Below are 14,638 nucleotides of genomic sequence, written 5' to 3' on the forward strand. Positions count from 1 at the left end.
TGTTACTAAGCTGGCAGGCTAGTGATTTTTATGCCAACCAGTGACATTTCTCATCTTTGGACCCGGAAGCTTTAGTTTGAGCCCTGCATCTGTCAGATAATAATGCCATGGGTTTGGACTGATCACAGATAGTTGTGTACTCTTTTAAAAATCTAAATCAGAGCTTCAAAATAATCTTTGTACAAAAACAATCATGTTTGGTTTCTTACACTGGTAATATCTTTCACTGTATTTTGCTTTAAATGTTTTTACATATCCAGCCATTTTAAGCAAAGCATAAATCAGAAGTATCTCAGAGTCTTGCTTTGCCGTTGCTGGCCAAATCAATTCATCTGCCTTGAATGCCTCAATAAACTAATTCTTGCTTATTTTACCAATATGAATTGGGCATCTTATAAAAATCATTCAGCCCTATTTATAGTGACTGATTTCAAACGTCTGACCTTTCAAAGGAAAAGCTCCCTGCGGTAATAAAAAAAGGTTCATTTGACACAGTATAGTGGACACATGCAAACTTTCTATATGGGAGGTGCTTGAGAAATCTCTAAACTTGTTAATTCTGGTGTGTGTAATGCAATTCATCCACACTGACCACAGTGTAATGCATTTACTATATGGAATTAGTCTGTTTTTTTAAAAAAACTGTTTGGAGATTATATATCAAGAGATTCAAAAATAAAGCTAAAAAATTGAAGATGTTTAACTGATCAAGTTTCAGAATGAAACACGTCAGTTCTTCAATGGATGGTCTGACATATCTGCTGTATTTTGGTGATCAGATGAAGGTGATGGTGTAACAAGGCTCCACACTGAGGCAGTCACTTTTGACTCATTATCAATGCTATTAACTTCAATGCTGCTAAACAACAAGCATTTATTTAGCATTTTTAACAGAGAAAATGTCCTAATGCACTTCACAGAGGCATTGGTAAAACAGATGCTGAGTGCAAGAGATTTAGGAGGGTGGCCAAAGAGGTGAGCTTTGAGGAGAGGTGGGAGTGGAGAGGTCGAAAAGTCTGGGGAGGGCCTGGGCGTGGCCACCAATACTGAGGTGAAGGAGTGAAAGGAGGGTGGGAATAGATAAGAGGAATGATAAGCTGAGAGAAAGGTTGTAAGGCTGGAGGAGGTTATGGAGATAGGGAGGGGCACTGAGGTTGTGGACTGTCTGGTTAAGTCTGAGACAATGGCTGGGAAGGTTGTGGAGTCAGTGGAGAGGGAACGGAGTCTGTTGCATGGTTGAAGCTGATGGTTGCAGTTTTATCAAAGTTTATCCAAGGGAAGTTAAGGCTCATCCAAGATTGGATGTCAAACAGTCTGATGGTGTCATATTGATAAGTAAACAGAATGCGAGTGGTCTGTTACTCAGACATGGCTGTAGATGACAGGAAATAAGAATACTGGTGCAGTGGGTAAACAATATAGGAAAAAATATGCCCCAAGTTATATGAAGCTAAGCTATGGGGCAGTATTGAGGGAGTGGTCCATTGTCAGAGATGCCATCCTTCAGATGACACATTAAACCAAGGTTCTGTCTGCCAGTTCTAGTAGTTTAAGTGGTTGTTGAAAAATTCCAAAGCATTATTCAAAAGAGAGCATGAATTTCTCCCAACGTCCTGGTCAACATCCCTCCCTCAACCAACATCCCTCCCTCAACCAAGACATCATGTCAACCAATATCAGCACAAACAGATTAACTGGCCATTCATCTCATTGCTGTTTGTGGGATCTTGCTGTTCAAAATGGCTGCCCAAATAACAACAGTCACTGCCTTCAAGATGATTCATTGCATGTGATTTTTTGAGACTTTTGAGGGATGTGATAAGGTGCAATATCAATGCAAGACTTTATTTTTCCATGGTGATGTGGTCAGGAGCAAGGGGATATAGTACAGAAGGACTCGACCTGTCATTTCTACAGCACCAGCTACACATAAATTCTGAGTATCAATTTTGGCTGATTTTTGGCATTATTATCATTAACAAATATATAATTTATTATAAGCCTTCTATAGTCAAATCTGCAATGATAGAAACCCTTGAGGTTTATTTACAAAGTCCTTGCATTTTAGAAGTCAAGATCATTAACAAGCTCACAAAATAATGCTCATCACAGCAATGATCTCCTAACAGAGTTTTATCCCCTCATTCTGTTCTCATATTAAACACTTTACAACATATTTTAATAATTAGTATTTAATTCCATGTATATCGAACTCCCAACAAACACAAAAATCAGCAAATATTAGGCTTGGATAAAATTATACTTTGACCTGCCTGTCTAAAAATAATTAATTTGCAAATCTTTGCATTGCAGCCTGTAAAATCTTCCAATTACAAAATATATATAAGCAGAAGTAGAAGAAAATACTTTACAAAAAGTAACATTCACAGAGACTCCTGTCCTCGCCCGACATTCAGATACCCAGGGCTAGAGATTCAGCCGCCTAGCGCCCGTCATTTCAGTGCTACGCGGCCTCCCAAAGTGTCAAGGTGGCGTCTTGGCATGATGTGCACTGGATGCCATTTTGGTATAGGTATTAGCGCATGCAAAAATACCGAATGTCAGAAGCATGTAAAGTAAGGAGAGAATGAATACAATTAGCGTGCAACGCTGATTTAAAGTGATAGACACCATTTTGGAACTTAACGCTCAACTCAATGCACAGTCTTAACCACGACCATCTAAACATGTCTTAGATTGTCTGGAAGACCCCCACTGGCAGGATTTACAGGTTAGTTGCTGGTTTATTGCTTCTGGCTGCAGAGACATTTGTATCTGATTTTGGGGGTCTCCTATACTTGAATACTAGAACGCGGGAACATAGCCTAACATTTAGAGCCAGGACGTGCAGGAGTGAAGTTAGGAAACGCTGTTACACGCAAAGGGTGGGAGAAGTTTGGAATGCTCTTCTGCAAACAGCAGCTAATGATAACTCAATTGTGAATTCTAAATCTGAGATTGATAGATTTCTGTGAACCAAGGATATTAAGGGATATGGAGTTAGGTTACAGGTCCACCATGATCTCAATGAATGGCGGAACAGGCTCGAGGGGCTAAATGCCCAATTTCCAGCAGGCTGCCTCCTGTTATGCGTCACCTTCTCCTGCAAGAAAGCGGGAAGTTTGTCTGGGTGATATGCCTGTCATAGTTGAATAGCTGCCAGTGTGTGTGGTCTGTGAGTTGTGGGTGGGCGGCTTGCAACAGTGGTAACGTGTAAGGGTGAGAGGAAGCATCTGAGTTGAATACTGATGGAAAGAGTTTGTTGGTATGTGGGTGATAGGGGCTGTAGTCCGTGGTGCAGTTGTTCGGAGATGCCACTTGACACTTGATCTCACTCACCTTGACCACACGAGTCAAAGCATTGATCTTTTTCCTGCACTGCATCCATGTTCATGATGCTGTGCGCCTGGCATTGACTTCGTCCCCCGCTGCCTCCCACTACCTTTTGGATATGTGTCTGGCGGGCCTCTTGACCACCCCCCACCCCCCTACTGCGGATATAGAGATATAGAATGTCCATCCTTCTGTCCACCTCTTGCACCAAGGCCTCTAGTGCATCAGCAGAGAACCTTGGTGCATGCTCTCTCGCAGGCCTGGTACAAACTCAGATCGGTGAGGTCTGGCATGCAGATTGGAGGATGTGGAATTTAGTAGTGTGCAACCTTTATTCAATATTTTAACATAACTCATCAGTTTGTAAACACAGGGATGGGACCTGCATCTGTGTTTTACGTGTGCGATGTCTGATCTCTGATAAGACTCCATGCAGACAGCAGTCTGTTATTTTCAGCAAATAACAGGTATTGGCTACTTTTAAGAAATTTTAAGAGACAGCCTGCCTTTAAGAGATTGGGGTTCCCCCTGCTGGTGAAAAGTGCAAATTGCATTGAATCCTTGGGTCAACGCTGATTTCCAACGTAGTTTGAAGGTAAGTCCACAGGCCTGACCAAAGTCCCGTCCTGCCTGCGCAGGAAGCACCGGGCACGGGTTAATAGCAGATCGCACTACCCGTGCCTGGTTTGTGGAGTAATCCAATTTAACCCCCCAATTTCCAGCAGGAGTCACCGGATAGCAATCTAAAGCAGAATTCCTGAGATTAATTTTCCTCTGCCCCTAGGGTGTTGAGAACAATAGCAGCCTGGCTAAGAAGGTGAACTTGCTTTCATAGCCACAGCCTGACCCGCTGAGTATTTCCAGCATTTTCTGTTTTTATTTATGGCAGCCTGGCTAAGATCAACTAACTTAGCACAGCAGGCCAAGAGCACTGTCTCAAGCCAACTGCTATTGAACTTTGGTCAACCGTACAAAGCTGTCTGTAATTGGCATTAACTTTAAAAGAGGGCATAAAAATAGATAGTTAATGGTACAGAGAAATAAGATCAGAGTAGATATTTTGGCAAGGGAGCTATCAGCGACTCGGGAACAATGGGCCAAATGGCCTCCCTCTAAACTGAAATTTCTATTTTTAACACAAATACGGAAAGGTTTGTACAGCTAAATCTTCCAAAGGTCAGTGATGGCTCAATTCTGGCTTCAGAATGCAACTTGGCTGAACATGAGCTTTGCTGAGCAATGTGCTACAAAGTGAGGTAAAGCTTTTGATTTTTATCCCTTTTGGCTGCATATCCCTTTAGATCAGCAACAAGTCTCTGTTGTAAATTTCATTTTGCTGTAAGAAACGTTGCCTGCTTTGAAATGTTCTTCTTTGTAACTTAACATGCCAACGTTTGGCAATGCAGGGCTCCCTGGTTTTCCAGTTCTCTGTCTAGAGGGCATGCTGGTTGTGCAAATCCTTCAGATTCACAATACAAGTCATGACTCCTGCAACTTGCCACTCTATTCAGATTTCTTTTAAAGTACTTTGAATGACATAGTTGGCATGCACTTGTATAATTTGCACCTCATTAACATTTCACATTTCCACAGTGGGTAACAATGTTGGGACATTGAAAATAAACACCACAGAGGAAAAATGCAGGACAGTTGGAGATAAAGTAGTATATAGATTTTCCAACATACTGTTCCGTTATTAAAACAGATGGAAGGAATGTGAGTGTGAGTGTGCGTGCAGGGATGGGAAAAACATTTACAACTTATTTGGTCCATTTTACAATGGGTACATCACAGATATCGCACTCGTTCGGGACTCAACTAAAGTCTCCACGCCATCCCTTTAAATTTGCAGGAACAAATGGAATCAATTTTCTGATGTGAATTTTCATGCATATTTTTGTTGGTTTATTTTCCTCTTTTAGCTCTTTAATGAGAATAAGGCTTCAAATACATTTCCACGACTGTATGTTCTAACTAAATGCACTAACCTGATCTTTGGAGTAAGGTGTGTCAACTCTCTGTGGGTCACGACAAGCTGCGATTAGGATTTTTGTTGCATTCAACTGCAACAAAATCTCACAGGCCATTGAATCAAAGAATGTGATGTTGGCAAGAGCAGCAGAAGCCAGCAGGAACACTTCACTCGATGAGGCATCTTTGCATAAATCTATGAGAAAAGAATAAATGCTTTACGTAATTACAGAGACTTCAGTGGAAGTAAATAGACCTTTGCCATTTTATACTTAGCCAATTTCAAAAGAAAATTGTTATGCACAGTTATTTTATAGGCTCCATTTTTTTGGTAAACATCTACATTAAATAACCAATATGACTTATGGAAATATATTAATTTATACTCCAAAAAAGCCTCTTGAATTTTGTATTTTTAAAATTATATTAAAAGCTTCATGTAGTACAGTTTGTAAAACATACATTGCAGATTAATATTGATTACATGTTGTTAACATTATTTTATCTTCCACAGCAGTGAGACTTCTAGTTAAGTAGCTGCTTTGGAAATAGGATTTAGCACTGTGCAGTTGGTAAGTGAAGCACCTGGGGATTTATGCAATCACTAAGCTAGCAATAAGTTATTTTTAAAACTCTTCCAGGACAAGTGATAATCCCAGCAGAGAAGGATGTGGCTCGGTGACAGCTGGGGGTTTATTAGTACAGTAAATTACTGTAAAATGTGGGATTAATGCATACTAATTTAAAATAGTAATTGAAAATATTCTGCATTCTATTTCACTTCCCAAACTGACCAGTTTGCCTTGTACAAGAGCAACACTTTGACAAAGAATGCTATCTGCAGGAATATTACAAGTTTTACCACGTTCAACAATTCTACTTTCTTTAATGGGATGAACATTTTCCTCGTCAGATGGCTGCAAGACTTTTTTTGTGAAATGAGTTTTGGCAGTCTCACTCCAGTTCCTCGTGGGTTTGAACCAACAGCACAAAACTAATCCTGATTTGGCACTAATTGATACTAAATAGGCAGTCTCATTCAAAGATTGGTGTGGGAAATGGAAACATGTCACACTGGAACAGTAAAGTCACCTTCTGAGGATGAAGCTGAGGCATATTGCTGGGACAAAGTAAAGGATGCTTTGCTGTGCATCTAATACCTAATCTGGGAATACTTGATACTGACACTAGATTTCTGGACTGTCATATCCCCAGTACGAACATCCCTCATTTTAATGGACGCAAAATTCATTGAAAGGAAGTTTTAATAATGATCTTTGTTCCTCTCTTAGGTTCCATTCAAAGGATTGCCTGTCTCTTGAGCTTGGCTTCAACTATTGATAGCAGTTTTCCTTCAATTCTTGGGTCATCCATTAGCATCCTCGCCAGAGTGATGGACTTTGAAGGATGAGAATTGAGTTCAAAGCCAATTTTTACAGGCTTTTCCAGAGGAACCTCTGCCAAGGCAGATGCGCCTCCCATGTTTCAAGCATACTCCTAGGGCATTGGCCAAGATGTTCACAGCGGAGTTAGATTTCCCCCTATGAATTGAGGATCGTGTGGAAGTGGGATTTAAGCAATGAGAAGGGAAGAGGAAAAGTTGGACAGGAAGTTTACGAAATAAGTGAACAAAATAATTTTCAACAATTCTAATCCTGGCTGTTAGGTGACATACTTATATTATTGGATGTTCCATCCTGGAAAAGAAAAAAATTACATATTCATAGCAACCACACCTTTCAGCTGATGATGTATTAATATTGAGAGAGGAATTCAATGCACTGGATTGTCCCGCCCTCTGAGATAATAGGGTGGTGAGTAGGAATATCACTGGCCCATTTTTAAAAAAGGATACCAATGAGGAATCTTCTCTCATGTTACGCTGGTTTCCAGGTACTACTACCACTACAACAACAACAAGTTGCATTTATATAGCACCTTTAACATAGTAAAACGTCCCAAAGCGCTTCACAGGTGCATAATCAGACAAAAAAATTGACACTGAGTCAAAGGAGGTGGTATTAGGACAAGCGACCAAAAGCTTGGTCAAAGAAGTAGGTTTTAAGAAGCCTCTTAAAAGGAGAAGAGGTGAAGAGGTTTAGAGGGAATTTGAGATAGCTGAAGGCACAGCCACCAATGGTGAGGCCACGGAAGTCCGGATACCCCAGACAGGAGCAGCAAATTGGTTAGGGACCCATCCCGATGAATCTCCACCCTTATCTGACCCTATAGCAATCTAGCGGTACCACTTCAACCCAAAAATAGTGCAGTTGTAACCAAATAATGCAATATTGATAGAGAAACTGCATACCTTTTCTGTCATTAATACCATAGTAATGCTGGACATGAGGAAAGTTTGTGTGCTGAGATGTCCAGTGATACTAGAGCGAGCAGAGGCCTTTTAAAAATCAAAAGCCCACTCCCAGGAGTGCAAATTCACACTCCTGTGCCAGCACTTTGTGACACATGTAGCAGAGACCTGTAAATTTTCAACCACTGCAAACAAAATTAATAATTTTCCCAACTTCTCAAATAGCCCTTAGTCTAAGTAATGCCACCTTATTAAAGAGTTTAGGAATTGTCTTCTGTAATCAGCAACTATCAAATGAAGAGAGTAGTGAGGTTGAGAAGATATGGTCGGATGGAGTGTGGAAAAAAGCAATGGTTTGGAAAATCTAAACAGGATTCAAAATGCAGTACTGACTTTGCTGCAGATTTATAAGTTGTTTGCGGTTGTGCTGATTACATAAAACAATTATTAAACTCTTTAATAAGGTGGCATTACTGAGATTAAGGGCTATTTGAGAAGCTGAGAAAATTATTAATTTTATTTGCAAGAAAAGTGATAGCTGTAAAGATTTTCACATTAATTGTAAAGAACCAGGTCCCACTTGGCATCCTGGAAAAGGTTCCCAGAATATGAACAGGTAGACAAATGTTAACATATAGAAGTCAGACTTAAACAGAGAAAACATACCCAGAGACGAAGGGCTCGATTTTAGCACCTGTGATCGGGTGCGTTCGTGGCCGGGGGGGGCTGCGAAAATCGGGGATTCCCGGGGCGGGTCTGGAGCCCGGCTGACATGTGCGCGCAGCCCCCGCATGTGGGACTCCCACCGGCAATTAAAGCCTCACTCAACCTGCCACTACCTGTGCTGCAGCCACAGGGCATGCATCACATATGTGCAGTAGGCACTTAAAGTACTTAAACAGTTACTTCAGGTCGTTTACAGACCTGATTGATCCGATATTTTAGGAGGGGTGGGATTTTGCAATGAACTGAGACTGTTTCCCGTACTGGGGAAAACACTCCCAGTTCAAATGGACGTGTTGCAGCCATCAGCCTGTGGCAGCTGCAAAGGTCCATTTGACCGGGGGGGGGGGGGGGGGGGGTGGGAAGACCCTCACTCATTGCAGGAGGCCACTCTGTCACTTTGGACAAAGTTTGGCCGCCTCCACCACCCTCCTCCTAACAATAAAATTCACCAACTTGCACACTTGCCCCGGTGTCCAGACACATGTACCTACCTTGCGGACCCCCTCAGATGTATATCTTCCGGATGGGGGCTGCTGTAGCTGCAGTCATGACCTCCTCGGAGGGCGAACAGTATCACCAGCCTCGCTGGCCATGCCGTCCACCTCTGACACGTGGAGCTCCACCACACAGTGTTGTGACACATCCACCTGCACAGCAGGGAGGGCATCGGCAGAGAGATGCATCGCAGAGGGCACTACCCTCGCCACAGGTCCACAGACCGAGGCTCAGCTTCCTGGACCTCTCTGAGCAGCAGTGCACACAGAGGTTGAGTCACTCGACATGTAGTTGTGGACATCTGCAGCCTCCTTCATGCCGAGCTGCTCCCGGTTGACCCGAGCACCATCTTCTTACCTGTCGCTGTCAAAGTCACCACTGCCCTCAAAAACTTCTCCTCCGCATCCTTCCAAGGTGCCACCGGGGACATCCCCACGTCTCTCAGTCGTCTGCACAAAAGAGCCCTGCAAATACACCTACACCCACTCTGCAGTGACACAATGGGTGGCATCAGTTGTGGATCTCAGGAAAGGGCATTATTACACAAACCAGACAAGATTCGCAAAGACATGGCAGTAGTGGTGACAATATAATATTTTATGTGAGTTGATCAGAAATTAAATATAAGTAAAAACCATGACAAACCCTCAAACACCCTTGTGCATCCCCTTCATGCTCACGACACGTTTGCCTTACGCTGCCTACTGCACATATGTGATACATGCCCTGTGGCTGCAGCACAGGTAGTGGCAGGTTGAGTGAGGTTGACCGTGAAAGAGATGCATGAGAGGGTAAGTATGAGATAGAGCCATGAGATTGTATAAGGATTGGGTTGAGTGGTAGTGGCGGGATGAGTACTGGCGAGGTGAGTAAGTGCAGGTAAGATGAGGATGAGGTTTGAGTGGGTGTGAGGGGTGATGTGACAGAGTAGTGTTGGCAGTGCAGAAGGAGATGTGGGGTGGGGGCGGTGATGTGGCAGACGGAGTGTAGGGGAATGAGTAAGTGTACTCACTTCGGCTGACCTACTTAGGTCATTGAAGCGCCTCCTACACTGTATGCAGGTGCGCGATATGTTGGTGGTGCTGGTGACCTCCTCTGCCACCTCGAGCCAAGCCTTCTTGGTGGCAGAGACAGGCTGCTTCCTCCCGCCTGCCGGGGGGAAGATCTCTGTCCTCCCCCTCCTCCTCACCCCATCCAATGATACCTGGAGTGAGGCATCATTAAACCTGGGAGCAGCCTTCCCCCTGGGCTGCTCCATGCTGTAATTTTTCCTATTTTCTGCAGCATCAGTCAATGGTGGACTGCCCCTTTAAATAGAGCTCCTCCAGCTGACAGACCTTGCTGCGCAGTCCGCCCACCACGCAGCTTACCAGCGGGAAACCCGGAAGCACAGGTAAGTGGCTCCACTCAGCCTGCGATTCCGTGCGGAGCACACTGATTTCACCGGGCGCGTTACCCACGTGCCCAGTCGACCCCCCCGCTGAGAACCCGCCGCCCTGCTAATATCGAGCCCGAAGACATGGATATCAGGGATTAAAAAAAAACTCTTCCAGTTTAAGACTGGGTGAGAGGTGACAAGAGAGACAGGGAGACTGCTGGATTTTTAAAGAAAAAAATGAGAAAGACTGAGATTTAAAAGAGAGACATCATAAACAAGCATTGGGGTTGAAATAGAGCTGTGCAATATTAGTAATGAATTTGTCTGTTATTTTTACAAAGCTGCTAACCTATTTAAAATAAACCGGTTTAAGACTTGTCAAAATGGCAGACAAGGGAGCTTCATATGAATGTGACATTGTACAGTGCAATTCCATCCAAATAGACATCACAAATGGAAAGAAATGGCTGATTCACAAATAATAAGAGGGAAGACACAGGTATAAAAATGATGTACTGAAAATAAGAGGTGACCATTGTGGAATGTCTGAAGATGGATTTTTAAAACACAATTTTGCATTTCATCTGTGTGGAGCGTTATATAACAACAACTTGCATTTATATAGCGCCTTTAAGACTATAAGAGATAGAAGCAGAAATAGGCCATTTGACCCCTCAAGTCTGCTCCGCCATTTAATGAGACCATGGCTGATTTGATTTTTTACCTCAACTCCACTTTCCCGCCTTTTCCCCATATCCTTTGACTCCCTTGTTGATCAAAAATTTGTCTAACTCAGCCTTGAATGTATTCAATGACTCAGCCTCCACAGCTTTTTGGGGTAAAGAATTCCAAAGATTCACGACCCTCTGGGAGGAGAAATTCCTCCTCATTTCCGTCTTAAACGGCTGACCCCTTATTCTGAGACTATGCCCCCCTAGTTGCATCTACCCTATCGAGCCCCCTAAGAATCTTGTATATTTCAATAAGATCTCCTCTCATTCTTCTAAACTCCAATGAGTATAGACCCAACCTGCTCAATCTTTCCTCATACCCAAAATATAGTGAACCTTCTCTGAACTGCCTCCAAGCAAGTAAGTCCTTCCTTAAATAAGGGCAGCAGAACTGTACGCAGTACTCCAGGTGTGGTCTCACCAGCAGTTGCAGCATGACTTTGCTGCTTTTATACTCCATCCCCCTAGAAATAAAGGCCAATATTCCGTTTGCCTTCCAGATTACCCGCTGCACCTGTATGTTGAGTTTTTGTGTTTCATGTATGAGGACACCCAGATCCCTCTGTACCGCAGCATTTTATAATATTTCTTCATTCAAATAATATTTTGCTTTTTTATTTTTCCTCCCAAAGTGAATGACTTCACATTTTCCCACATTATATTCCATCTGCCAAATTTTTGCCCATTCGTTTAACCTGTCAATATCCCTTTGCAGACACTTTGGCCCCGATATCAGCAGGGAGGCGGGATGGCAGCAGGGGGCCGGCGATTGGCCCAATAAAATCTGTCCGTTCCCCACGCGATCGCGGGTCAATTGGAGCCACTTAACGTGGCTTACGGGTTTGCCGTCTGAAAGCTGCGCAGCGGGCGGACTGCACACCCGCATCACAGGCTGTCAGCTGGAGGAGCTCTATTTAAAGGGGCAGTCCTCAAATGGCTGCTCCTGGAGCAAACACCCACACAGCACAATGGAGCAGCCCAGGGGAAAGGCTGCTCCTAGATTTAGTGATGCCTCACTCCAGGTGCTACTGGATGGGGTGAGGAGGAGGGAAGTCTTCTATCCGGCGGACGGGAGGAAGTGGCCTGCCTCTGGCATCAAGAAGGCCGGGCTCGAGGTGGCAGAGGAGGTCACCAGCAGCAGCAACATTTCCCGCACCTGGATCCAGAGCAGGAAGCACTTCAATGACCTAACTAGGTCAGCCAAAGTGAGCTAACATACTCATTCTCCTACATTCCGCCTGCCACATCACCGCCCCCACCCACCAACTCATTCTGCACTGCCAACACTACTCTATCACATCACTCCCCACACCCACTCAAAGCTCATCCTCAACTTACCTGCACTTCCTCACCTCCCCATTCCTCACCTCCCCATTACTCACCTCACCACTACCACTCAACCCAATCCTCATCCAATCTCATGGTTCTGTCTCATACTCACCCTCTGATGCATCTCTTTCATGGTCAGCTGCAACCAAACCAATGCATTCATCGGTTGGCCACGTCACCACCACTCACTCATGCATATCTACTTTCTCCCCTTATAGGAGAAGAGAGCCCAGAATGCACTGGAGAGGGCGAGGACCGGAGGGGGGCTGCAACAAATCGTCGTCCTCACAGACGTGGAGCAGGAGGCGCTGGAGCTGAGCCGCACTCTCGGGTGCCTGTCGGGAATGCCGAGACTGGCACCCAACAAACGTCTGGTGACAGAACTTTAACATTCAGCACACACAATATGAATTGATGTTAACATGCTTTGCCATCTTCAGCACCACTTCATGACACATCTGTGATCACGCTTAATATTGCCTTCTGTACTCTTACAGGGCCTTCAGCGACTGCTGTGACAGCAGAGGGAAATTCCTCAGAGGACCTGCCGGCCTCTGAGGGTGGTACCGTCACATCTCAGTGAGCCATCCATCAGTGCAGATACTCACACCTCGATGGGTCCTAGTCCTCAGTTAATTGGGTTGGCACCTGGTGAGTTACCACACACGTGAGCACGAGCAGATACTGGTGGCAGGAGCAACTGCAGAGAGTCCGCGTCGGTGGCCGCACTCCTCTCCAGGCTATGCTCAGCTGGACACAGATGCTGAATCCTGGGGGCCATCCTTTAAAAGGAGAATGATCGTGGGCAGCAGCACATTTGCGAGGTGCTGGAACAGGTGCCACGCACACTCTCCACAATTGCGCAGAGGATGGAGGAATCCAACTCGTGCGTAAGTGGAATGGTGGCACAGGTACGGGAGGGAATCTCTGAGATACAGTCACAGGGATGTGAGGGCATCTCTGAGATAGTGTCGCGGGTAAGTGTGGGAATGTCTGCAATGGAAGGAAGGCTAGCCTCCATGGAGCTTCAAGCATGGCTCACAAATGAGTCCATTCAGGCCCTGACAATGGCCATTCGGACTCAGGGTGAACAACATTCTGCCGCCTTAAACAGGTGGGCAGATACACTAGCACTGGCCTGACAAGGCTTCACACATGTCCACACATGCACGAGTACAGGTGGAGCAGTCTTTAGCGAGGCCCTCACGGGCCCAAAGCAACTAATCGGTCAGGGCATGAACAAGAGCAACCTGCCACTACCTCTGCTGCAGTCACAGGGGATGCACCATGGAAGCAAAAGGCGAAGGTTTTGTAAGCACGAAGGGGATGCACAAGGGTGTTTATCGGTTGGTCATGTTTTTTTATTTATATTTGCTTTTTGTTAAACTCACATTAAATATTGTTATTGTCACCACTACAGCCACATCTTGGCCATGCTTGACTGGCTTCTGTAATAAGGCCCTTTCATGAGGTTCACCATGAACGTCGACACTTGATGCCACCCATTGGGTCTCTCTACAGTGGGTGTATGTGTAGTTGCTGGAATGTTTTGTGCGGGGGGGGTTGCTGGTGTTGGCGCTGCTCTATCCAGGTGGTGTGAGGACTGGGCTCTTCACATTGTCTGATGTTAGGAGAACCTTTCACATATCAGTGACTCACTGGCCTCACGAGCAGCCGGGTGAGCTGCAGTTCTGCCCATGGGTTGCTCCTCCTCCTCCTCCTCAATGTAGGTGGCAGATGGACCATAATGCATCCCACTCTGTCTGTTGCATATTGAAGTGCTCCCCCAGAACGATCAAGGCACCTGAAGCGCATCTTGAGCAGACCTATAGCATGCTCAATTGTAGACTTAGTAGCGATGTGGCTGTTGTTATATCGACGCTGTTGCTTGATAGTGGGGTTCCTCAGAGGTGTCATGAGCCATGTGTGCAGGGGATATCCCTTGTCCCCAAGGAGCCAGTCCTTACTGGTGTTCAGTGCATGGAAGAGGGGCGGGATGTTGGATTCCCGGAGGATGAAGGAATCATGGCAGCTGCCAGGGTTTCTGGCGCACAGGTGAAGGAATCTTTTGTGGTGGTTACAAACGAGTTGAGTGTTGATGGAGTGATAGCCCTTCCTGTTGATGAACAGTCCTGGCTCGTGTGGAGGTCCTCGTATTACTATATGGGTGCAATCGATTACACCCTGCACCCGTGGGAAGCCAGCCACAGAGTGGAATCCCACTGCTCTCCCCATCTGGCTGAAGTTGTCCATAGGTAAGTTGACGTATTGCGAGGCCCTGCAAAACAAGCGGTCGGTGACCTGCCTTACGCACTTGTGTGCAGACGACTGAGACACCCCGGCGATGTCCCCGGTGGCATCCTG

The 14,638-nt window shown here is 45.0% G+C and overlaps 1 protein-coding gene across 1 annotated transcript in view; it reads right to left on the reverse strand.

The window, feature by feature from the left end:
- LOC137327706 (protein inscuteable homolog) overlaps window positions 1-14,638 on the reverse strand; it is a 190,514-nt gene that overhangs the window by 14,389 nt on the left and 161,487 nt on the right. Inside the window, exon 7 of the mRNA XM_067993505.1 lies at window positions 5,322-5,500. Within this exon, the coding sequence (XP_067849606.1) occupies window positions 5,322-5,500 (179 nt within the window). The remainder of the gene's footprint in view (window positions 1-5,321; window positions 5,501-14,638) is intronic.

Source organism: Heptranchias perlo, chromosome 12, assembly GCF_035084215.1.
Source record: "Heptranchias perlo isolate sHepPer1 chromosome 12, sHepPer1.hap1, whole genome shotgun sequence".
Taxonomy (NCBI): domain Eukaryota; kingdom Metazoa; phylum Chordata; class Chondrichthyes; order Hexanchiformes; family Hexanchidae; genus Heptranchias; species Heptranchias perlo.